At 34.9% G+C, this 26,232-nt stretch overlaps 5 protein-coding genes across 5 annotated transcripts; 1 reads left to right on the top strand and 4 right to left on the bottom strand.

Annotated features, from left to right (window-relative positions):
* Nucleotides 1–5,100: 5,100 nt before the first annotated feature.
* On the bottom strand, nt 5,101–5,783 carry LOC122583526. Its single transcript, XM_043755921.1, has 2 exons — nt 5,771–5,783; nt 5,101–5,624 (listed from the first exon to the last, which is right to left on the bottom strand). Exons 1-2 carry the CDS (start codon nt 5,781–5,783, stop codon nt 5,101–5,103), a joined length of 537 nt encoding a protein of 178 aa, XP_043611856.1.
* Nucleotides 5,784–8,126: 2,343 nt separating this feature from the next.
* LOC122583525 (putative disease resistance RPP13-like protein 1) lies at nt 8,127–9,682 on the bottom strand. Its single transcript, XM_043755920.1, has 2 exons — nt 8,931–9,682; nt 8,127–8,799 (listed from the first exon to the last, which is right to left on the bottom strand). Exons 1-2 carry the CDS (start codon nt 9,680–9,682, stop codon nt 8,127–8,129), a joined length of 1,425 nt encoding a protein of 474 aa, XP_043611855.1.
* Nucleotides 9,683–9,745: 63 nt separating this feature from the next.
* LOC122583524 (putative disease resistance RPP13-like protein 1) lies at nt 9,746–10,210 on the bottom strand. The gene has a single exon (XM_043755919.1). The coding sequence runs from the start codon at nt 10,208–10,210 to the stop codon at nt 9,746–9,748; it is 465 nt and encodes a 154-aa protein (XP_043611854.1).
* Nucleotides 10,211–12,636: 2,426 nt separating this feature from the next.
* On the bottom strand, nt 12,637–17,689 carry LOC122582185 (elongation factor P). Its single transcript, XM_043754544.1, has 11 exons — nt 17,319–17,689; nt 15,348–15,378; nt 15,233–15,246; nt 15,073–15,123; nt 14,660–14,729; nt 14,507–14,579; nt 13,963–14,030; nt 13,726–13,849; nt 13,522–13,561; nt 13,372–13,439; nt 12,637–12,973 (listed from the first exon to the last, which is right to left on the bottom strand). Exons 1-11 carry the CDS (start codon nt 17,553–17,555, stop codon nt 12,967–12,969), a joined length of 783 nt encoding a protein of 260 aa, XP_043610479.1. The 5' UTR covers nt 17,556–17,689; the 3' UTR covers nt 12,637–12,966.
* Nucleotides 17,690–20,870: 3,181 nt separating this feature from the next.
* On the top strand, nt 20,871–25,288 carry LOC122581740 (5'-adenylylsulfate reductase-like 5). Its single transcript, XM_043754009.1, has 4 exons — nt 20,871–21,297; nt 23,686–23,867; nt 23,954–24,078; nt 24,572–25,288. The coding sequence occupies exons 1-4, from the start codon at nt 21,136–21,138 to the stop codon at nt 24,979–24,981; spliced, it is 879 nt and encodes a 292-aa protein (XP_043609944.1). The 5' UTR covers nt 20,871–21,135; the 3' UTR covers nt 24,982–25,288.
* The last annotated feature ends 944 nt before the right edge of the window (nt 25,289–26,232 follow it).

The raw sequence follows: 26,232 nt of genomic DNA, 5'->3' as shown, positions 1-26,232 counted from the left end.
CAATTTTGTATTATTAATATAAGAGATATTTTTCATCTACATGATTTTACAGATTACACTTGGAACCACGGTCTTTTTTTACTTTTTCAGTATAAGTTTTTTATTAATCAAATGTAAATTTTTTTATTAGTAACAAAATGTACTTTATTTAATATATAGTTTTTTCTTTAATAAAAAAATAATATGAGAATGTAAAACATTCGAAAGTCTTACGCTAGGGGTTTAAAGTTTTCCTAGCTAGGTAGAGTACACTTTTCTTCTACGAGAGTAAGTACTCGTGTGTTGTGACGATAAGATGGTGAGGGTGATAGGTCATAAAATGTAATAAGTCATAGAGTGTGATAGCTAAATACCTTAGATGTACGGGTTCCACCGTTAGATTTAAAAATTCGTCGAAAGTATATCTAATGACATCTCTAATGAAAGAACATGAAATTTTAAGAACACCCATATAATTTATATAATTTATTGATGTACGGTTTTTGAGATAAAAGATTTTAAATAAGTTAGAGGGGTATGATTTTTGGAGGAGAGGAAAAAAAATGAGTTTTTAAGATTTGAGGAAAGAGATGAAAATGAAAGTTGAAAGTTGTGGTGCATAGATGTATGGGATATCATGCATTATCATGTGTACATTGTTGAAATTGAAAGTTGAAACCTTATTTGTTTTATAATATAGTATAGATATAGATATAGATATAGATATAGATATAGATAGATCTCAATTAGTACTTCCCATTATAGCTCAGTGGCTAAACACCAGCTTTATATGCTGAAGGTATCGAGTTCGAGACTTGGGAATGACATTTGAATGAATTTCACAATAAAAGGCATGGTTTTATCTCAATTAAATGTCGTGCCTTTGACGATTTAGTTGGGAGTTTCATCTTCTACTAGGTATTTGAGGGTGAAAAGGCTCTCTAGCGCGAACCCGGTTAAAATAATCTAAGCTAGATCACACGTTACGAGCAAATGATTCACATCTTTAAAAAAAATTAAAAAATAGACCTCAATTAGGCGCTTTTTTTTCTTCTAAGCATAGAATCATGGATTCCACTCTGGGGCTTGACCGCCTTTAATTACTTCACAAAAACCGAATAAGCTTCTTACCTTAAACTTTCTTTGTCTATATAATTAGTTTTCATGTTTTCATCTAATCTCTTATACCCGTTATCCACATGTTGATTGGGGGAAAAAAAGTGTCATGTCATTTATGGTTATTTTATTTTTCTTTTGGTGTATGCAAATTAGAAATTCTATAAGGGTTGTGCATTTGTGCTTAAAACATGGTTAATTCATGTAAGTATGTAACCCTTTATTTTTTTTCTTTTCTAATTCCTGTAAATTCTTCAATTCGTAGGGACTTCACCATAATGTTTCAGTATTTTAACTTGGTTATTGATTGCAAAATCAGGTTATGAGAGTAAACACAATTGTCAATGTTGACAATATTCAATCTCTGTCATATTACTAAAACCTATAGCAACAGGAATTAAAGATAAAACAACAGCAACAAAACCGATACTCAATCCCAAAAAAAGTCAGGGTTGGAGGGAGGTATGATCTAGACAATCTTACCTCTATTTAAAAATAGAGATGTTGTTTCCAAAAGAACTTCCGGTCTACGGCTTTCATCTTTGGATTTGTCTCGATTTCAAATCTAGATCTCAGGTCTAGAGAGAAAATTTTTGATCTAGAGAGAGATGTAAGAGAGATGGCTATCAAACTGTTAAATTAGATATTCACTTCCAATTTGTAACTAAAATTAAGCAAAAATCTTATCACTATCAAACCCAAAAAAGAAGAAAACATATTGTAATAGTACATAATACAATACTATACAAATGCACATGTGGCCGGTCCCAACGAGATGGGAAAGGAAGCCAGCATGTACATATATATCATGTCACATGCACCATGTTCTTGAAGCAAGTTACAACGACTCAATGACCAATCAATCGGTTAGATATATACATGAATTAAATGGAGAGATTACAAATTGATATATTTATTGCTGCAACTTTCGATCGTGCTTGTTACGAGTTCTAACATCCAATAATTTATTACCCAGATTTATACAACATGTAAAGTCGTATAACTGCCAACAAATTACGCCGCTAATCAATTTCTATACAAAAGAAAGACGTTTAATAACTACATACATAGATATTGGTGCTACATGGTATAAACCTAGAATTACACATATAAAGTCGGATTACTTAGAATTACCCAACCATTTGTGTATTATAATCGACATTGAAAGTATTTAGTGTTTTCTTTCATGTAACCAGAGAAGATTACTAATTGAAGAAGCATTAATTTTGGTGTGTTGAGAGTGCATAGCTTTCTTTTATCCGATTTACTTGAATTTTGAAGTACCTGTCGATGCAATAATGTACCAAAACTATACAGTTTGGATAAAAGAAGCTGGATCATATGTCATTGAGAGCAAGGCCAAAAATAACACCTCAAGCACACGTTGGAGTATCACAATTGATTGGCTGTTTCTTGGGGATATTTTGGGATACACCACATGGCTTCTTTGGCAAACTGGGCTCGAGTACAAGGTGATTCTAGGATACATAGGGATGGGATGGATGTTTCTTGATGATAATCTTGGACAACAATGGATCATTTTTGGGAATGATTGCGGACAATGGTGTATGAAATCAGTCCTTTATCTGACTACTCTGCATTGGATAAGCAGGGACCGATCCTAGCAAACCCAATACCGAACTTGATTACATACAAATGGAATACCAACCCCAAACTCTGATAACAACGATCAAGAATACCATTCACGATCTTAACCACCTCAATCAAAATTAAATATCTAACAGCAAATGATGAATCTGATCTATAGCCGTCAATAATCATCAAATTTTCCGTCAATGATCTAAGACGAAAATAAATTTGTTACATATATGCCAATTATGGCTTGGGAGTTATGTCAAAAAATTGGTAGGCTATTTTAGATATTTGAGCAAATTGATAAAGATTGCAATTTTCATGAGATTGGAAAAGCAATCCTTTATTTGTTCAAGAATAAGAGCACTTTTATGTCATTCACCAGCTACAAATATGTTTCCCAAATAATCAAAATTTTTCAAACACTCAAACATCTGAATAATACTACTCAAAACAACAGAAGTACATTACGGTTACTGTTTTCCACCACATTTTCAAAGTGCATATCAACGGCCTTAATTATAACCTGAATCCGTCCATTTGTTTTTTATAATAGTAGTATATATGGTATGCCTTATAATAGGGACTAAAATATTGAATTCTATTATTACCCTCAGCCACCAATAAGGAATCAATGGGTCAAGGAGCTTGGAAGCTGGGTAAATAAGATATTCATTGTTCATGGCAACACGTGGGACTCTAGTTGCGTTGATATTGCTGCAGCTGGTCTTGGTGAGTAAAAGGTGATGCCAAGCTATTTGGACATATGATGGTGTGAGAGTCACCCTTCGCAATGCTTTGGTCCCTCAAATATCACATTATATTGAAGTCACCGGGTTTACAGTCTCAAAAACCATGTCCAAAGGCGATAAATTTATATGAATAAGAAACGCCACAATGATAAGAAGAGGAAAATTGGTGATTCAGAAACAGAAGTCACAACTGCTGGACTGGATATCTGACTTCATAATCTGAAGAAAAAGTTACTTGTCTATGGCGAGTGGTGTATTGACATACGACCATTTCTGTGATGAAATTCATGATCTTATGATAATTTGAAGGAAGCCTCTGTTGAGGTTTATCGATAAATGGCTTACTATATGCATTTCATGACACGTACGTGAGGTAGCAAAATATGTAAAGACCAGTTGGTTTATCTGGGGCGAATATGATTGCAGAAACTGCAGATAAATAATTGATAAAGAAAATTACATTTTTATAAGTGCAGAGCTGCAATTTTCAGATATGCCACTTTAGAACGTTCAAATAAATCAAAAAATAATATACCATAACAATTAGAACATTTCAGTAAACTTGTAGGTATCTTTGGCTCGTTTTCTGTAGGTATCTTTAGCCCGTTTCTAGTATAAAGCCTTCCATTTACCACACATATCACCAAGATAAAAAATCGACATCTCAAGGACTAAAAAGGTGACTTCCAATATTCCTTCAATCACATAAAACTAAGACAAAAACTTACATATGAATCTTTCTTGAAGTCAGGAGCAAGTGCATCTGGCTTAATATGAGGGGCAGTTGAATTGTTTATTAAAGCCATTGATGAAGCTAAACATGGGGAGTAGACTCCCTGAAGTAAATTGGCTTTCAGTCTGTCAAGATGAACTTACCTTTAGAAACCATTGTTGGAATGTCAAGTATTTAAAACCTGGCATACTAATTATTGTTTGCACCAAAAAGTAACTTACTAAAAGAAGTCCAGTGATCAATCTTTCCAAAAGTCCACAATGATCAATCCTTCCAGAAGTCCACATGAAACCTCAAGGGACCCCAGTGATCAATCATTCCAGAAGTCCCATTGTATCCACGCACACACAGTACCTTTATCAAAAATGTATGTAGCAAAATGTATTACTGCGGTTACCATAAACTGTGGTTCCATTTAATTTTTTTTGAACGGCAAACTATTCTACTCCTACTCTTAAATTACACGAGTATCTAGTATGTAACCCGGGCCTCCCTCGTGGAATATCCCAAGGTCAAAGACCTTACCAATGGGCTAAACTGTGGTTTCATTACTTGAGGAATTTCGAAAGTCTTTTAGACTAAGAGGAGTGGTGTCGGGGGAAGGAGGGGGCGACTTGTGCCATGTGGCATGGAGGATAAAAAGAGTTGCCCCTCAAAAAGGGTGGAAATGGGTGGATTTTTAAGTAAGGGGCGACTTGTGCCATGTGACACTTTCAATGATTGGTTTTAATGATTGATTTTTTTTTGTTTTAATTTTTTATGATTTTCATATTATTTTAAAAATAACAAAATTTCTATAAATAGTAAAATAAAATACTAACCATTAAAATTAAAATCCAACACATACAAACTAAAACATAAAAACCACACATCAAACACATAAAAAAAATATTATTCGATACACAAACACAAATAAATAACTAATAACTAATCATCATCGCTAAAGTAGTCATCGACTTCCCGTGGCACGTATGGTGGATGATTTCCCCTCTTGTTTTCCCAAAGATGATCTACCAAATCCGCTAAGAGCATGTTGTGGGTTTGGCTATTTCGTACGGCTTGTGAATTCGCGATCCGTTGCTCCATTGGAGTTTGTTGTTCCCAATACGCCGGGTCTAGTGCCGGGTCTTCATCGTTGAAGTCTTGACAAAAAGTTTTATCTTCATCCTCCAATATCATGTTGTGTAGAGTGATACACGCGTATATCACGTCATGCATCCTCTGCTTGTCCCAAAACCGTGAGGGAAAACTAACAACTTTCCAACGCTTTTTAAGAACCCCGAATGCTCTCTCGATATCCTTTCGCGCCGATTCTTGTTTTTTCTTAAAGTATTTTCTCTTTTCATCAATCGGGTCAGTAAAAGTCTTCACAAAAGTGGAATACTCAGGGTAGATGCCATCTGTCAAGTAGTATTCGGCTTTGTAGTAGTTGTTGTTTGCATAAAAACCCGCTGTAAATTAAACAAAAGCTAATATTAGTTAACAAAAGCATATATAATATATTACTACATATTATATACTTAAACGTTAAGTACGTAATTAACCTGTAGGTGTCAAGCCAGATATAATTTCTTCCAAGACTGGGGACACCTCAAACACGTTGATATCATTGTTGGACCCCTGCTGACCAAAATATGCATTCCAAATCCACAAGTCAGTAGACGCAACCGCCTGAAGCATCAATGATGGTCTACCAACATCCCCTCTGGTGTGCGAACCGCGCCATGCGGTTGGACACATCTCCCATGGCCAGTGCATGCAATCAATACTACAGATCATACCAGGGAAACCATGAAGCTGCTCATGCACATCGTATATTCGTTCAAGATCCAAAGATGTAGGTCTCCGTAGGTATGTCGGTCCATACATTTCATTTATACCTATTTAAATTGTTTATAAATACGTAAATGAATTAATATAACTAAATATTATGTACGTAACTATATAATATATTACTAAATATTATGTACGTAACTATATAATATGTACGTAACTATTTAATATATAACTAAATATTATGTACGTAACTATATAAAATATAACTAAATATTATGTACGTAACTATATAAAATGTAAAATTAATATAAAATGTACATAACTAAATAATATATAACTATATATAAAATGTACCTTTACAAAAATATATCAACGACTCCCGGGAAGTCCTAGCCGACATCTCCAAATGCTCGTCAAACAAGTCGACACTACACCCAGATGCTAATTGACGAAGCGCGGAGGTAGTCTTGTGTATCGGCATGAAACCCAGCTTCCCACGAGCATCCATTCTTTGTTGAAAATATGGATACCTTTCTTCCAAGTCATTTGCAATTCTCAAAAATAGCCGCTTGCTCATACGATAGCGCCGTCTAAAATCCCTCGCGCCAAATACGGGTCGCTGAACAAAGTAAAGGTGGACCAATCGCGCGTATGCCTCCTCACGTCGACGTTCCAGAACCGTTCTTCTTCTAGGCAAAAGTTGGTCTTCCTCGTCCTCCTCGTCTTCCGCGGCTTGAATCATAGTAGTAACCGTCAAAGCAACGGTACTAAGAATAGCGTCGTCGAGATTGATTGAATCATTGGATGAAGAGGGTGATGGAGGATCCATATCCGTAATATATGTATATATCTATGTAAAAATGGAAGAAGATTTATGTGTGTGATGGTGTTTTATATTTGTATATATGTATATGTATATGTAAAGGGTGTAGAAGATGAAGTTATTTATAGGAGGTGGAAGGAAAAAAAAAAGGAAAAAGAGTCGTTAATGGCATGGGAAAGAGGAAAAGGCATTGATTTTCGGAATGGTCAAAGAGGAGTCGGGCGAGGTGGGTGAGTCGGGCAAAAGAGAAGTCGGTGGACGGGGGTGGTGTGGGGGGCGACGTCAGGCGGAAAGGGGCGAGGGTCGGCCGAAAAATATGCCACTCCGTTTAGTCTTAACAACAAACGCAAATGTCTACTTGTGACTTTGATTGTTATAAAGTTTTCATCAAGGTTTAAGAAACCGTGTCTCTTTGAGGAATTTCATCAAAGTGCTGGAGGGAGTGCTAACTTATTTATTTATTGGTAAAATAAAGGTATAAATATAAATGACTAGTTTAGGAATCCCTCTAAACATATGTTAACAAATTACTAATACTGATAATATTCATTAAACAAATATAGATAATTATGTAAAATATTGATAGCTACATGCCTACATACCGCATACATGATGTGTCAATGCTTCGGCCAAATACTACAACCCTGATGCCTTCCTTTTCTACCATTATCTCACAACTACTCTCAAAGATGAAGTTGTCTCTGGCACATCTCTAAGCTTCGGGCATGACTCGATGAAAAGACGTTGAAGGTGAGGAAGGTGTTGTAAGACCTCTGAAACTGATTCCACTTCCTCAAAACGGCAAAACCAATGATTTTCAGTGATGTCAGAGATGGTGGAAGAAAAAAACATGATGAGCTAATCGTATTGTTATGATCTTCTTGTTCTTCCATTGTTCCAAATGAAACTACTCCCGAATTCATTCCATATATGCGTAATTCAACAAGTGAGGGTGGGTAATTTTGAATCCCCCACTTTGACATAGGCTTCTTTAATCTTCCTGTACTCAACTTCCTTAAATTCAGAGGCCACAACCCACACGATGGAAATGAATCTTCGATACTTGGACAATTATATTGATCATCTCTTCCAAAGATGCAAGACTTTGCAAATGCTCTTGAGAAATTAACAATATGTTCTTGCAATCTCTAATCCTAAGAAGCTTTAAGTTATAGCTTAATGATGGGAGGTCCTCATCGTGCAATTTAGAGAAGGTCAATGATGTCATTGATGAACAATTATATATATCCAACCTCTCAACATTATTTGGACAACAGTAACTCTGAAATGAATCACAATTATAAAGAGTCACTTGTCTAAGAGATCTCATGATGTTATTCCCCACATTAACCACCTACTTCTCTCCAATTGACTTTATATTCTCGCAATTTCCAACATCAAGAATCTTTAGATTAGAGGAGGATGATGATGATGGGAAGTCCACCTCTTCCAATTGAGAGAACGTCAATGATGTCATTGAATTACAATACTTTATAACCAACCTCTCAATACTAGGTGGACAAGAGTAACTCTCAAGTGAATGACAACCATGAAGAGTCACTTGTCCAAGAGATTTGATGATGTTACTCCCCTCATTAACCACTTCTTTCTCTCCATTAATTGATTCCAACTTTGAACAATCATATATTCCCAACTCCCAAAGAGAAGTCAAATGCCCCAGTGATGCTAATTCTGTACATTTCTTACAATCCCTTAATGTAAGCTTTGTTAACTGATCAAATGAAGGATCCCTAAGCCAACTAGGAAATTTCATTCCTTCATACCCACTAATACTCGGTGTTTTCAACTTAGAGTGAGGCCTTAGCTTTTCAATTACATCATCTTCATTGGTTTTATTCTGAAAATGATCACCCCATACCAATGCCAAATCATCAAGGCCCTGCTTTTTTTGTAAATTGGCATCCTTTGCTTGAGTTAGATCTTTCACTATCTCCAACCCATGGATGGAAAGTTCACCTTGGAGATCCAAGAGGCCCTTAAGCTCGGATAACTTAAAACCGTTACCTCTTTTGATACAAACCTTAGATAATGTTTAGATACTCGTCAAGCCACCAATCCCTGAGGGCGTCTTCTCCAACAATGGAGTGTCAGCCATGTCAAGATGTCTCAGGTTTTGCAGCTTAACTAAACTTATTACGAAGCTAGATAATTTACGACACCACGAACCAACAAACTTTGAAGATTATAAAGTTTACCGACTTGTTTTGGCAAGTGTTTGATGCTGGTTTTAGAAACATTTAGGTATCGTAAATGCTTAAGATTACCAACGGATTGTGGTACCTTTGTTATTGAACTACTAGCTAAGCTCAAACCCCTTTGGAATTTTAATCGAGTTAGTGATTTGACAATAACATTGTCCAATCTATTGAGTCTTGCCGAAAAACCCATAAGTAAAAATGTTCGCAGGCATCTAGCTCTATGTAGTTCTTTGAACCCTGTATATTCAAGGCTTCCTTGGTCTACGAATGAAAAGTGACAAAACTTCTCCAAATCTTTGTTCTGGCCATTTGTATCAAACTTATCATCCAACGCAAAGAAAAACTTTCCTGCAATGCTTATGGCCAAGTCATTGATTAAGTCATGCATTGTGTATCGTGATTTATCATTAGTAAAAGGCTGAAAAAAACACCTTAACTGCAGCTCTTCGAAATACCCATGACCCAAAATCTCCATTGATTTGTTGCCTCTTGTTTGGGACAGAAACCCTTGTGCCATCCACTTTAGGACAAGTTTGTTCTTATCAAACTGATGGTCCTTGGATACAAGGAGCAATATGCAAACAATTGCTTTAGATGTGAAGGGAGATGATAGTAGCTCAGCTTGAGTGCGAGAATTATGCCACTTATGTCCTCTGAACTCCATATCTGACTGTTGAGCAACCCCTCCCATTCAACAACATCAATTCCCTTTATCTTCAAGACCCTCCCAATTGTTACCAAATACCTCGAGCAACTATAGAAAGCGATGGATGTTTGTCAAAGTTTTTTCTTCAAGTGCATACTGAGCAAACAAACACATAGCAATCTCCTCTTTCAAGACCCCTAGATTATGAAACTCAACAGAGTTCATCATGGATGCAACCACGGTGTTCCGGGTTGTCACAATAACTTTACTTCCTACTTTCCCTACAAGTGGCTGTTTGAGGGCTTCCCACTTCTTGTGGTCTTCGTTCCAGACATCATCCAGAACGAGTAGGAACTTTTTATCTGATAGTTCTTCTTTCAGAGCTACATGAAGTAGATCTAGACCGGAGAATGTTATGTCCTCCCCAACTACAGCTTGATAAATTTGCTTGCTGATATTGAATACATCAAAATCATGAGAAACACAAACCCATGCCCTGAGTTCAAAGTGACCCTTCAGTTCCTCGTCATTGTACAAAAGTTTTGCAAGAGCTGTTTTTCCAATCCCGCCCATGCCAACTATTGACACAATACTGATAACATTTTTATTACTACAAGATCCTGTAGGATCTAAAGTACTCTTGAATTGTAGTTCTGTTTTTCTATATGAAAAAGAAAAGAAAATGCAGAGAATTTTTCTTTTTGTGAAAGGGGAAAGTTACTTGTATTCATACTCAATATGACTATATATAGCCTTACAAAAACTACCACTTTTCTCCATCCATACCACACGTTCCTTCACATGCTACATACCCGGTCAAATATGAATACAACTTACTGACACATCATGCTAGACTATTTTTGACTTCTTCTAACTCAAAATAACCGTGACCCACTACATGAAATTTAACTCTACTTTCTACCAAAACAAAATAAAGCAAACTAAACTTACTAACTTAGACACATGCTAATTAAAACATGATACTTACTAACATAACAAACTTAAGATACTTTCTAATGAAAAAACGACCCATTGACTTATTGACCCGAAATCAAGATTAACCCAACAGATCCTTCGTCCTCCAATAACTTCACCAGCAATGCCTCTTTGTCCCCATCCCGACCCAATATTTCAGACACATCAGGCAGAAGTGAAGTAGTTTCCTCTAATCGTTTATTTGTTCTATAGCTAGCTGATGTTTCACCATTCACAACTAAACCCAGACTCACACTCTGCTCAAAAAGATGTCTCAATCTAGTGGTATGATCTCATCTAGCTTGGAGCTCATCTTACGACCATACATGATGGTATGAGGAGTTGGGATCATCTTCAGTACCTTACTAGATTCTTCTTGCAAGTTCCGCTTCTTAGCTTCAGTGGCGATATCATCATGTACATCTTCAATGTCGTATGCCAAATCCTGTAGCTCGACCAGCCAACAATTCAACAGGTTTTTGGGTTATCTGCTTCAGGGCTGCATCAGCAAGCACAACTTGGATCATTGGCAAACTTGTCTTCAACTTTTTCAGCTGAGAATCGATTCCTTGAGATCGAGCGAAATTTATCAAGTCACCAGCGAGTAACTTCTCAATCAGCACACTCACGACAGCGGGCGTAGCTATTAAGGGGCCGGAGGGGGCGCCCGACCCCCCAATTTTTATTTTTGTTTGATTTAGGGGTATATTGTTTTCGTGAAAAAAATGTTGATATACTCGGTTTCGACCCCCGATTTACCTAAAAAAATAGGGTTAGGGGAAAAAAAATTTAGATCCCGACCCCCCACTAAAAATTTTCTAGCTTCGCCACCACTAACAAAGTAACAAGGACCTCAGCCATGAATTACTTGTATTTTCGAAAATGATTGCAAGATTGGTTTGTTTTTGTCAACATTTTAGAGAATTGGTGTAAAAAGAAAATGAATTGGATAGAAATTTGGAAAGATGTACGAGTTTTTCAAATGAAAGAAATTAATCTGTGTAGAAGTTGGTTGTTAAGTGGATAAGCCACCAGTTTTCTGATGCATTGGACCGAGAGTCCGAGACTGCTAAAATATGTCTCCTAACTTTGCTTGAAGGTAAACAATTTTTCAAATAATAATTAATTAATTATGTAGAATGTTTGTTGTGCTTAATATATAAGCCAAAAGATGTGGTCTAGAAAGAAGGATGAGAGAGATGTCAAAATTTATTCGTTAGAAAATGCGCAATACTGTCAAGTAGATACATATTATTATATTTAGATTTAGATATTAGATTAGATACTAACCTAGTAACTGCCAATGGAATAGTTGTTAAACGTTTTCTTGAGTTTTTAGTTTTGTATTACTCTTCGGAATTCTCAAGACCACCTTCTCCAACCCAGTCAAGCAGAGCTTCTCGGCCTCATCATACTCTCTTATGTTTGGATGGAAATCTAGGAAAGACAGTATCTTTGCTAGCAAGACCCCTTCTCTTCGATTCACTTTCAAAGAAATCAAGGCTACAAGTTTTCTTTGGCTAACGAACAACAACCCCCAATCTTGATATCAAATGGCCCCAATAGAATAGTTTTAAGCTATATACTATGTTATTTTAGTAGTTAAATTATCTTCCTCTGAGACCTTGTATATGTAACACCTTGCTAGTTTTCATATCATAAATAAAAATAATGTTTTGAAAAGAAGAAAAAAACTTCTCATTTTTTTGGGATTTCCATTTTTTTTATATCTAGTGTTGTTCAGCAATCACCCATGCAGATGACACTAACGTTAAAGATTTAACAGACGATGATATACCAAATTTTCTAGTGGAAAACTGGAAATGATATACTTTCTTATCAAGTAAAATGATTTTGATATACTAACATTACTACATTTCTTCTAAATTTATACGGTCTCATCTCAGAGTTGAACTGGGAAAATTACCAAAGGTAGGGTGTGGTATGTTTGACGTTATAGGACAGTTGCAACTTTCTTTAGCTTTGACAATGGGAGGCCTAAAATGCTAATGTATTAGACATTATGCACATAAAAAAGAAATCATTCTTTATGCTTTCATTTCAGTGAAGTGAACCCAGCAACAACCCGGAAGAATTATCAATTATCTACTCATATGCTCTTTCTATATTCATGTCAATGGCAAGAAAACAAGCTTACCACCAAAGCCTCAACATAACTTATTCACTCATCTGCTCACTACATATGATGAAATGGTGGACAAATCCGCTACAAAAATATCTCTAACATTGATAAATAAATGGCTACTGGATTGTCAAACTTATCTTATATATATCAAACATCTCCCGCGAACATTGCATTTGCAGGAACGATGATGGAGCCATGAAGAATGAGCTCAAGCTCTAATAGGAAAACATGGAAAATAAAGTTAGTGATCAATACATGGGCTATTGTGAGCCACAAAATACGTTGTTACATATAATTACTACAAAAAAGGAGTAAATAATTAAATAAATAAGAGAGCCTTCGGAATGGATTTTATATTCTTCTTAAGAATGACAAATGACCTAAACACTTCTAGACTACACGACACGCAAAAAAATGCTTATCTGATGTTTCTCTACATGGTTTATGTTTAAAACATATATAGCTTAGATTGAGTTGGCACACAAAAAAATTATTTCGTAACTTAATCTGATTTAAATTACTCAATTTCATCCAGTAGCCCTATAATAAAATACCTAATAATACAGAAGTAGAGTAATATAAATTCTGCAGACGTGGTTGGACACAAGCATACCTGCTTATGTATGAGCTGTCGGTGGTATCAATAAGTATCTTATCACCTGTTAGAACATGAGGCGGCACCTAGGAACGATGCACAACATCCAAAATCAAAACTAATCCAAAAGGATCATATGTATACCAATGTCAGTATGTATGAACTTACCTCTACTCTGAGGCCATTGTCCAGTAACACCCTCTTGTTACTGTGGCAAGTATCGAAGATACGGTCAATTATAATATAAAAGTTAGCATGTAATTAAGTTTTATACAAGTAAAAGGGTAAATATAGAAAACTTTATAGGACTTTTTCTCTATCCAAAATCATAACAATTTCAACATTACTGTGAAACAGGATGAAGAAACATACTGAGGAGTAGCTCCCATGCCCTTCATTGGAACTTGTGCTTCCACCACAGTACATGTCACTCGTTTAGGTACAGATGCTGACATAGGCCTATCATTATAAAGTTCCACAGAGACGGTGATATCGTCTGTTTATCACAAAACATGTTAGTAAACATATAAATTATATGTTCATTATCATTTCAGAAATACATCATAAGCCTGCATTTTGCATGATATATCCACAAAGTTAGTTCATCACCTTTTAAATATGCAACAGAGTCGCCAAATAGGTGTTTGGGTACGTCCAACTGTACGAAAGTATTAGGCCTAACAGAAACAAGAAGATAGGAAACATGGTGTTAAAACAACTTATGCTGACGATATGGCCAGGGCAGGTAGATCGGGTAAAACAGGTCAATATGCATTCTCAAATGGGTGATTTTGGTAAAGTCGGTTAAGCTGGGGTTGACCCTAAACAACTTTGTCTAAAACAACTTTATAGAAAATTAGGTTGCTAAATTTATTTTATATAATTATAGATAATCAGTTTGTTTATTATATTAAGTCAATAAATATCTAACGTGTTCTTTCGATTTACCCTTTTTTTAAATAATCTAACTTTTCGAATAGAATGATTAACAGGTTTTATACACTAAAAACACACCATGGAAATTTCGTGACCTGTTGGAGATATAGACACAAACTAAATTGCCTCATCTCTATATGTTTGAAATAGCCACCATTAAATTAAGTCTAATAGGCTCTTTAGAGCAAGATGTGGGAAATGATGAAAACAGGCTTACTCCATTAACACAACACTATCAGATTCTTCATCAGTGTACAAGTACGTGAAAGATTTCGCTTCAACAAATATCTCTGCATAATAGATCAGAAAACTCTGTAAAAAGAATTTCATCGTTAAATTATACCAGAAAGTTAAAAATTAAAATGCATACTTTCCACTGTCTCATCTGTGCGAAACCTTTCATTCACTTTGTTTCCGCTGTCGACATCACGAAGCTCAACCTGTTCCATTAAAAAAAAACAGCAAAAAGGGGATCAAGGTATGTGCAGATGCAGATAATTGTCTGTAATAGCAATAATGTTAGGTCATTAGACTCTGAAAATGAGTTATAAAGTGAACTAAATGACTAAGTCCTCTTATATAACCCTTGAAAGCATATAGACCAGTTTCTTTATATCACCAACAATAACGATACGAGGATTGATAAGGTGTTCGTTCTTAGTATGACTAAGCAGTGATTCATCCGGTCTGAAGGGTAGATAAATGGTAAAAACTAAGAAATTGCATTCTTGCAACATGTACAGTAAAGCAGAGCAACACATAAAAAAGTTAGGGAGCTCTAACCTGTATAATAGCACCTCCTCTTCCTTGAGTCGAGTGTTGTGCTTTCACCACCTATATCATAGAGTCACATAGGTGAATCAGTAATGGACAATCTCAACACATACACAAAAAGATTTACTGCAAACCTGACCACATGATAAACATTGGTAAAAAGAATTACCTGATAAACTTTTCCTGTAGCAGATGAAACCAAAAAAGGTAGAAGCAGTTCAGTGAATGTATATGCGGATCTTCGTTGACATTTGTAGAAGTAAAATTATAATAAAAAGACAAACCTTTCCTTTCAATAACATTTCCTGGTCTCACCTACATGAAATCATTATTCCCTGATTACAACACAATCCATCATTAAAATGACCTATGAAAAGAGCCAGCAACCATATGAAAAAACATCCGTTTTTAAAACATCCCAGCTTATTGCTAGTTAAACTAGTAATGCAGGAATTCATTCCACTCCATTATAAGAAGTTGCATAATGAAAGTATTTTGAAACTACTCATATATTCATATGGAAAACTAAGTCTATCAATATAACATAGTACCAAATTCCAAAATCTCATAAACTTACATAACTTAAAAGTAGTTGTGTCTATACATTTATGGTCAAACTCAAAATGAAAGTAATCATTTAATGTAAAAAAGTGTAAAGAAATCATTGATGCACAATATTTGCAACACCGAGACACCAATGTGCCATGTGTTGATGCACTAAACATATTGGTGCATCATTGTTCCAAAAGAAAAAGTACATCAATACCGTTGTTATACCTTTCAGCTTTATATTTTTTTTTCTTTTCATTGTCTTTGGATATTCAACTTATAGCTAACGTTTTAGTATGACAGTTATAGCTATCTTTCATTGGGGTTTGAATTTTTTACTAGTTTGCTTCTAGTAATTTATACTCTCTTATTACCTATACATTGTTATATGTTATCTTGATAGTTGATATGACTTACATTCAACTTAATAATACTAGCCAAAACTTACCTTACCATATAATTTTCTCCAAATAGTAATACATACTCTTACACTAATATCATTAACATGATTTTATTTGTATTATATAAATAATCCCCAAACTTCCAATAATAATGAACCCTGATAACAATGATATCTTATTCTTGTTATACTTTTTACACGAAGGTGCTTTTTACCATAACTACCAATGTTAACAGTCCAAGTCAAGCAGCAAAATCATATGGGCTCAGCTCATTTATAAATTATTAGGTTCAAGCTTGAATAAACTCGTAACTGCGTTCAAGCGCAGCGTATAATAACTTCGAATTTCTTTACGAGCTGAGGCTCGATAAATGGATTCATAGCGGGACCTAGCAATAGCTCATAACTAATAATATTCATACGAACTAGACTTGTTGCTCGTTGCCTCATTCAACTCCGAAAGAACTAATAACAGTTTTTTAGCCATCTTCTCAGTCAACGATAAAACCCTAAATCACTTCTTAAATGCTTTCATATTATTAATTAGAGTTTCATCTTAATATCTATATCTATATCTATACTTCTATACTATCTATCCTTCTATCTATACTATCTTATAAAACATTTTGCCCTTTTTGAAAATCTCAATTCATGATTTGAAGTACCTAAAATACCTTTCTTTTTTATTCATTAATTTAAACATCATCAGCTAATATATTTATAATACCCTTAAATCTCAACTACTCATCTTCTTCTCTCTCCTCAAATATCAACCACTCATTTTTTTTCTCTCTCCTCCATAATTCATTTTATTCATCTAATTAATTCAAAATCTTTTATCTCAAAAACCATATATCGATAAATTATAAAAAATGTATGGGTGTTCTTAAAATTCCATGCTCTTTCATTAGAGATGTCATTCGATATACTTTCAACGAATTTTTAAATCCGAGGTGGGAACCCGTACGGCTATGGCATTTGGCTATCACACTCTAAGAACTATCACACTTTATGACCTATCACCCCCACCGTCTCACCGCCGCAACACGCGGGTACTTACTCTCGTTAATAAAAAAGATGGTTGGCCTAAAATCTTAATATCAAGTTTTAAAATTAAATCATCTAAATGCATGTCTAAAATAATCGCTACACATACAAAATAATTCTAAATATCTTAAAAGTCTCTATTCTAACTTAAAGACGGTGTATATATGGGACTAAAATCTATATCTATAGTATAGTAACAAATATTGGAAGAATAAAATGATTTTGCATTTAATAAAGAAAGAAAAAAAGGAGAACTAACATCGGAGCCCCGAGCTTTGGCGAATCGGATCTGATTGGCGGACCATGGGGCGGAGAGAAGGTGGCGGGACGGACGGATGGGATTGGATGATGAGTAAATGGAGGGCTCAGATGATTTGTTGTTAAGGTGTGTGGTTATAAGAAGAGAGTAGTTACGAAATGAACAAGAGTGAGAAACAAGTGTTTTGGAAATATAATGTTTAGCTTTTGCTGCTGATGATACGGCGATGGCTTTCATTGTGTTGGCGACGGTCAGAGGTTTTTCCGGGTGGTGGAATCGGCGGTGGGTTTATGCGGTTTAATGTATTCGTTTTATTATGCGAGTTAAATACTGTAATTAGGTTGTTAAATACATTTTCTAATCTTTAGCATTTACAAGTATGCATACTGCTACCAAGATTTTGAGGGATGGGGGAGATTTATATTCACACACGTGAATAAGGCTAGCAATTTTGACACGAAACTTATTACCACGACACGACACGACCTATTCTTAACAGGTTTTGTGTTTGACCTTAACAGGTTTCGTGTCTTAACAGGATCCGGATCTGTTAAGATCTATTAAGGTTATATATATATACACTAGTAAAAAGTGAAACCTAAACTTAATTCATTTCTCAGCCGTCACCCACTCATCCCCATCTTCACTCTTTCCTTTCATCTTCGTCTTATTTCATATATCATCTTAATAAAAAATGTAATTCATAAATCTATGACTTTCACGGCCAAATTATACCACATATTTATGACTACAACTTTTCATATCAGATTTCCAATCACATTTATAACTACGAGTCTAAGACTTTCATGGCCAGATTTACCAAGATGGAAAATGTTTCACGGCAAGATTTTCCGATCTTTCTCACATTAGATTTCGGACATGGTAACTATGCAGATCAGATTCCGGCCAGATCTACCATGACGGCGAGATGTTTGTGCTCATGTCATCCAAACGGCAAACGATTGTGTTTTCCGAATGTACTGCTACAATAGATTAAAATTTATTTTTTGTTATCCAAGCGCTCATGACTTAACTTGGTTTGATAGTGATTTTGTTTCTTTGATGTTGGGCTTTTTTTTGGGTAATTGTTTGTAATGAATTGTTACTACATTCGCATAAAGCAAAGCCATAATATTGATTGACATAATTTTATATCTATCTAGTTTCATATGTTACTAATTCATAAGACTTTTGGTTTATGATGCTCTAAAATTGAAAGAATGAAAAAGATGTGTTGTTGTTATCAACCAATATGAGATGTATCTTAACAGGCTCTAAACATGTTCCTTAAATAGGTAATCTGTTAATTTTCGTGTCGTGTTCGTGTCTTGATAAAATGACACAAATTGTTAACAGGTCGTGTTTGTGCTTGATCTTAACATGTTCGTGTCTTAACAGGTTTCGTGCGATATGTTATGTCAGCCTTACACGTGAAAAACAGAAGGGAGATTGTGAGGGGAATATTTAGAAGCAACATGCTTCTAGCTACATTCTTGTTTAAGCTTATTTTGACAACCAAAAAAATATAAACTCACTCACGCACGTAGTGGAACACCCGCCACTGTGACCGATCAACGCTAGCGAACCCGTAAAACGGAAATTTATCAAATTGAAGTAAATAAACTTTTGTAATGAAAAGGTAGGCATGTAAATAGTCATTAGGAACATAATTTTAAAATATGTAATATTGTGTCAACGAAATATTTGAACAATACTCAGGTTAAAAGTTTTAGTCATCCCGCTTTTACAACACCTCAAAACATGTGGGATGAATTCTCACATGTTTCAGTAAACTTATCTTTAGGAGATAGATTGCTTTCATAAAACTTCTCAATACTCCTATTAGTGCCACCTAGGGAAATCTCGGAACCAATTGTTCCCACCGCTATGTTATTAGTTATTGTGGACATGGCTTCCTTAACGAGACTCAGGTTCTGCTTATATGTTTTTGCCACTTCAGTGAATTCAGTTGAAAATATAAAAAACTCAAGTACAAGTTTATCAATCTTTGTCACATCAAGTACCGAAAGCTTAGACACATAAATATTCAACCTATGAATATGCTTCAGAACCTCGGGTAAATAAGAGCTTGAAACCTCTATCTCCGAAACACGACTTTATATGTTTTTTGGAGATACAAAAGGGGAATAGACATAGGAATGTGGGTGCAAATACTGTTTCTTTTTTTTGTTTATTGCTAACTTCATAAGTGTTTCCTTTTCTTTTTTTTTGCAATTAAGGACGGGCTCAACAATTTCAAAATTGACTTCGGCAATGAGTAGAAAAGTAGCGGTATTAGGTTTGTTATCCTACTCCTAGAAGAGGTAGAATGTTTCGAATTAAAGTAGACACCCATATTGGATTAATGAGGTTATAACTAAATCAAATAAAAGATAAAGCTAAGGAATACCTAAAGGAAGGAAATCTAAACTTAGGTTTCAGTGAGATTCGAGGAAGAACATCTACTGCTGCTAAAAGAATGCCTGAACGGAATTGAAAATTAGGGTTTATTGATTAGTAGAAGACATCTCTGCGTACGTAAGTGAGTAAGTGTGTTGGTGCGTTTCCGGATAACAACATCGTTATAGAAGTCTATCTTGAGTCATTTGTATATATAATTATTAAAACGATATGTTTTGTATGTAATAGGTCAAAAACGACCAAGTCAAACGGTGAAATTGACCAATGGTCTAGGTTGGTCTAGGTAGACCTAGGGTGGTCTAGGTAGACCTAAGGTGGTCTAGTTAGACTTTGGCCGAAATAATTAGTATAAATAGGAGATTAGACCTTATGTTTAAGGTGAATCTCTCTAGCTTTTTGTTCTCGTTTTCTCTAGTTGTGAGAGCTCGTGTCTTACTTGTAATCGTTATTATTGAAGTAATACAAGGCTCCGATTATCCCATTCATATATTTTTCATCATATATTGTTCGTGTTTATTGTATTGTTGATTGCTAGTATTCGAGATTTTTCGCACTCAAACACTAGTTATCTAATCTCGTAAATCCGGTGGCTAAGGGACTTTCAGAGTGTGTGCGTCTATTTATTTTTTACTTGGCTACGTATATATATTAATGTTGTTACAACAAACAAATATTTTATATGAATTAACTTATTTTAATTATTATATGAATTATTAATGTTAACTTATTTTCTATGAGGAGGGGTTGGAGGTCCAAAAAATCTCTGGTTAAAATTGTCTCTAACACATCTGAATCGAAACTCACTTTTTTTTAAAAAAAAAAACTTAGATGGACCAATTAGATATCAAGTTTTATTTTCTTTCATCCTTCTCTTTCATTGGTTACATCTCAATTTATAAAATTTTGTTTATAAGTTGTTTGTATCTTTAGCAATTCTCTACTATAGAATTAGTAGATGTGGATTGCACAAAAATAATTGGATACCAATGTAAAATATATAGTTCCACCCGATTTTTAAGTCTTAAATTGTCCGCACAAGCGGTCCGGATCCGGATCCGACTCTCAATCCATTTCTAAAATCCTGGCCTCTCTTCTTGTTACTCGCCGCCATCATCATATCATTTCATTATTGTCAACAAAACACCAACACCCATTTCCAAATCACCCCCTTTTCATCCTCTTCAATAATAAACAATAAAATAAAAATAATAATAAGATTTCATCCCCCGCCCCCCCTAATTTGTTGACAATTAAAAAAAAAGAAAAAGAAGCAGCTAATACAGATAGATACATATTTCGTATCTATATATAATAAAAATTGGATATATTGTATATATATATATATAGAGAGAGAGAGAGAGAGAGATCGGTTAGTAGGATCTTTTTGACAGCTAAAATGGCGTCCCCGGTTACTGTTTCTGTGTTTTTCTTGATATTGATTTTCTTGCCAATTTCATCATTTGCATCCTCATCATTTTCTTGCCCTAAAACGGTGTCGTTTCTCAATGAGATCAAGCTTCAATGCCCCACCTCTGTTATGTATTCTTGGCCTATACAGGTACACCAATCTTTCATAAATTTTGCTTCTTTTTTAAATTTATTATGTTTTTAATTGTTTTGTATTGTATATGTTGTTATATGTATATTTTTGATTTTAAGATGGTTGCCCAATATAGATATATATGAAAAATAACTTAAAGTTAGGATCTTGCTTTGATATTTAGAAGTTAGGGAAATCGATAATGTTACACATGCTTTGGTGTTTTTATGAATGAAGGGTATTCTGTGTATGTAACGGAGCTAGAGTGTCGGAAATGCAACCGTTTAATATTGTTCCCGTTTGATCTGAACATGGAAATACAACGTCGGCAACACATAACGTGTGTAGTTTTAGCCCTAGTTATGCTTATCCCCGTTGAGTTATGATGGCGATTACTTGGTAGGTAACTAGTTATGTCCTGCTATTTATGTAGCCTTTTATTTTCTTTCCAGAATTTGGATAAATGTTAGAGGTGGCTGAACGTAGTGTAAAGTTTTATGGTTTATACTTGATAGGAAGAGGGGAAATAGTAAGAGGGTTATGGATAGATAAAGACACAGGTAGTGAACTAGATAGGACTGAAGCAAATTTATAGAACTAAAGTTATAATTATAAGTTGTAATGGAAGGAAGTTTTTGGCTGACTTTAAAAGTTGGTCGTCACTTCCAAGATGTTAGATACAGGATACAAATAGCAATTTCACTAGATGTGTCTTTAGACTTTTATGCGGGCACCTATGTTCCAAGCGTACGGTACGCTAATGCTAGCTGTTAAAATGACTGAGACGTACTGTTCAACCTGAGTACTGAAACGGGTTGAGGCTCACTTGAGTGTAACAACCTCTTAAGTTTAGGAGGTGTTTGGGTTAGCTTATTAGCTTGTTGCATTATTAAATTGTAATGAGCTTACCTAATACTAGTTTTTTAAAGGGTTAAAATGAGTGTATTGCAATTTGAGCCCATTGAATATAGCTTTTATGCAAATGCTGTTTTTAATTAGTTGGATGGTCCAAAGACGCCTTTAACTTTATGATAGATATTAAGTTCTATTTGGTTGACATTGATTAGTAACAAAACAATTCTGTCTTTCTTCTGTAAGATCTATGTAAACTACTCAAGAAGTGTGTTGTATCTGTGAAATTCTACAATGATTGTCTAAAAGGAAAGGATGACAATGGAAGGCCATATTCTATCTTACTGATGGATATTTTGAGTCTCGTTTGCCATTCATTATTCCCCCAGAATATCAAATGTAGAACTTGTATAGTTGTATTCTTTGTTTCTGATTTGCCCAAAAGATGTACATTGGTAAAGCTTAATGACATTGAAGCAAATTTAACTGATCAAAAAGGAAGCTACACATATAATGCAGACATCCATAAATACAAAACACCTTCATGAATGATTTATCTGGATATTTATTTCTATAGACAGACCTTTTGAAGAGAAGTTCCCACAAGTCATCAGGATTAGGCTTTATAGTGATAACATGGAAGAAATTAGAAGATTACAGTTTTTTTAATCAAACTTAACTACCGACATCTTGAGAGTTTTCTACACTCAATACTTCGTAATTTCCTTTGGGTCTTTTTCAAAGCACAAATCTTCATGAACTTATATGTGCTGCAATAAAGGGTAAAGAAAGAGGACAATGGAAAAATCAGATCAAATGTCACGAGGGAAGTGTGGGAACTGACGATGGTGAGGAAACGAAAATAAAGTGATAATGTGAGCAATAAATGATGGTGCTCTTGCTAGATCCATCTACCTACTTTGCGACTAGAAAAATTATATGAATATTAATGAGCAATATTGTGGTCATGTTATAATTTCTTGTGATTAATGGGTGAAGCTCTCCTTATATTTTGGAGCCTGTTTTGGTTATACCCCCTTAGCAAGTATGATAATGGTAATGCAGTTCTTTAAAAACCAAATATTGCAATACACTGTAAGCTGTTTAAGCTCTTGTTTTGCTGTGAAACCTGAAGTGTTTTGTACAAATATACATCATTCAATCTAAGAAGAAAGGGCAAATAAATGATAATTTTTTCAAGGAACATAATTACTCATTATTTTTTTGCTCTCACTGCAGAAAGATGCTTTTATTTGAGAAGCTTATATAGTAGTCCTGTTGTTGACAATAATGATTTTGATCACTGTGATCAGTGAAGGGGAATCCTATGATGAAGTCAAAGTTCTTTTTGATTGTTGCATGATGCTTATTACATGACTAATATCCAAAACCCAATCATTCTTGTTTAGATCACTTTATCAGAAAATTGAATTCTGTCCTGTCATGTTTTTTTTTCATTCATTACTTTTGTAAAAACAGCATTATTGAAGACTGGCATGTTTTTGGAGTCACTTCTGTTCGCTATTAAAGCTGTAATGTATGCCCACCGTGCAGGTGAATGAAGAGTCGCTTGAGAAGGTCTTGAGCTTCCATCAGATGAATGGATATGTAGCCATATTGTTCTATGCTTCTTGGTGTCCATTCTCTAGAAACGTAAAACCTAAGTTTGATGCCCTGAGCTCAATGTATCCACATATTAAGCATGTATTGGTTGAAGAATCTTCTGTTCCACCTATGTAAGTTATTCCATAGAATCAGATTCTATATAGAAATATTGGAGTTGTATCCAGACTTACTCCCCTGATTTATATTATGCATGCAGTGTTTTCTCGAGACATGGCATCCGTAGTGTTCCTTCTATTTTGATATCAAATAAGACAACTGGAATACGACACCGTGGTTCAAAGGACCTAGTCTCACTTGTTCAGTTCTATCAGAAAACTACAGGTACCATTATTTGATAGGGTTTAGAACATAAAAACATAACCAACTTTGATCGATTTTTTGTTTGAAGTAATCATTTTTTATTAGAAGAAGCCATTGATAATTATGACCAGAACCTCAAGAGACCCAAAAAATGGCGTCATTTTATCTATTTATCTATTTATGAGTTGTGGTGTTGATGTCTTGATAACTAATGCGACACTTGAATACAGGTAATCTGCTTCAAAGCTATCTTAAATTAAATTAAAAAATGGCTTTTTTTTTGGAGAACAAACAAATTACTTCTGATAGAATGCTGACCAATGTCTGCTCTGTTTTGATGCTATTCATTCTCTTGGTTGTTTCCTAGTTTTTTTGTGTATGGATATTGGGACATGTTTTGTCTGTGAGATTATTTGTGGAGTAGCAACTGGCATATTCGTATAAACTAGATTTAAACAATTAAACTATCATTGTTTGATATTCTTTTTTTCATAAATTCATCTCAACATTTCAGGACTTGAGCCAGTAATCAATTTAACTGAAGATCAAACCATCTTTGGAGATATCAAATCTGGAGTTTCTGAATCAAACAACAAACCCCAACTGAAGAACTTAGTCTCAAAAGAACCCTATCTCGCCTTTTCCCTGTTCTTCGTCTTCTTAAAGGCACTCTTATACCTATATCCAAACATGGTATCTGACATTATCGCTCTTTGGCTTGCATACATCCCTCATATAAACATTTCAATCTTCGGAGAATCAAGACCGCTGTTAGCTCGTGTTCGTCAGCTGGTTGATGTTGAAAGAGTGTTCAACAAACTGAAGCTTATAAAAAGCAGGCCCTTCCAAAATGGAGCTAGAAGTGCCCGTGCATGGACTTCATCTTTGGCATCGTTCTCATTGAGCAGGACATCATCATCATAGAGCATCATGAGGAGGAAAGTTCTTGACTTTTGGTTCTGTAACAAAAGTCTGTAATATGCATACATTTGAATATGTTCTCTCCTTTCTTTTTGTTTACTGTGTTGTGGAGAGTCGAAATGCTGTGTCATTTTGGGATTGTGGCTTAGTTTAAGGTAGGGGTGTTTGTAAAGTTGAGTTCCAAATTTGATTTGTTTTCTGTATATTATGTATCAATGAGTTGTAGTTTAACCCCAATTAGGTGTTGCTGTTATCGCAATCTGGTCTTTAAGATACATATACATGAATAAAATACCAAGTATTTTTGGTATATTGTACCTGTTGATCAAGATCTGATATAGTGATATCTTCTTCCATGTCTCATTATTTGGTGAAGTGTGCGTGATGGATTTAAATAACAAACCTTGGCATCTTTTTTAGATAATTACTCTAGAGGTGGTAATATAAGGAGACTGACCTAGTTGGATGATGAGTCAAAAATTTGACGATATCAAATTCGCTTATATAAAGTCAACTTGAAAGATTGTAAACAAGATTTTCAAGATATAGACTTTAGTGGTGTTTACGAGTATAAAAGTTTCAAAAAAATTTTAAGCAACTGCAGCCTGCATGATAGAAGAGGAAATATCTTTGAGAGAAAGAGAGGAAATTATCAAATTCTATTCTAATTGTATTAGCTCTAATTGAGCATACTTATACAATTGTTAACTGCCTAACAGACAGCTATCACTAAAATACACGTTGACCCCTTATACTATTGATAGTTTACACATATGACCCAACTAACACCTTTGATATGTAACAATACTCCCTCCTTATCATCATTTTTGCCTTCAAAAATGGTAATTTGGAATATCTTAAGAGGCGTACGGAGGATATAGCTAGTTGTCCACTTGCAAATGACACTAACGAAAGTACTGAGAAACATATTACAGTTTGAGTATCGGTTTCCTTATCAGCATCTATTGTAAAAAGACTTGTCATTAACCCATGTGCTAAAGTCATAACAAAATCAAACTTGAATGGAATCTTAGTATCAGGATCTTTAAGTGAATACCCAGGAAAAGAACCCAAACACAAAACCCCATCCACCATTAAAGCTTCTTCTATTGCCACAACATACACCTCTTGAACCCGGTTCACTGCGTCTTTCTTTAGTAATGCAACTTCCATCTCTGCCATACTAATTTCTCTATCAAGTGTCTGCACGTTGCCATCATCTAGAGATTCTATTTCTTCGACTATAGGATGATA

This window comes from Erigeron canadensis, chromosome 9 (genome assembly GCF_010389155.1).
Source record: "Erigeron canadensis isolate Cc75 chromosome 9, C_canadensis_v1, whole genome shotgun sequence".
NCBI classification, from domain to species: domain Eukaryota; kingdom Viridiplantae; phylum Streptophyta; class Magnoliopsida; order Asterales; family Asteraceae; genus Erigeron; species Erigeron canadensis.
Note: the sequence above shows the minus strand (reverse complement) of the source record. Positions and strands in the feature narration are given on the sequence as shown.

Bases quoted from the DNA above. Each gene is read 5' to 3' on its own strand.
- LOC122583525 (XM_043755920.1), bottom strand. From the start codon at position 9,682: ATGGGAGGGGTTGCTCAACAGTCAGATATGGAGTTCAGAGGACATAAG. The intron at 8,800-8,930 runs GTAATAAGTTTA...TTGTATCAAAAG, and splicing joins GTCGTAAATTATCTAGCTTC to AGGTAACGGTTTTAAGTTAT.
- LOC122583524 (XM_043755919.1), bottom strand. From the start codon at position 10,210: ATGGGCGGGATTGGAAAAACAGCTCTTGCAAAACTTTTGTACAATGAC.
- LOC122582185 (XM_043754544.1), bottom strand. From the start codon at position 17,555: ATGAAAGCCATCGCCGTATCATCAGCAGCAAAAGCTAAACATTATATT. The intron at 14,730-15,072 runs GTTAGAGCTCCC...TTAATGGAACAG, and splicing joins GAGGAGGTGCTATTATACAG to GTTGAGCTTCGTGATGTCGA. The intron at 13,850-13,962 runs GTGATGAACTAA...TGTGATAAACAG, and splicing joins CTCTGTTGCATATTTAAAAG to ACGATATCACCGTCTCTGTG.
- LOC122581740 (XM_043754009.1), top strand. From the start codon at position 21,136: ATGGCGTCCCCGGTTACTGTTTCTGTGTTTTTCTTGATATTGATTTTC. The intron at 23,868-23,953 runs GTAAGTTATTCC...TTATGCATGCAG, and splicing joins GAATCTTCTGTTCCACCTAT to TGTTTTCTCGAGACATGGCA. The intron at 24,079-24,571 runs GTACCATTATTT...TCAACATTTCAG, and splicing joins GTTCTATCAGAAAACTACAG to GACTTGAGCCAGTAATCAAT.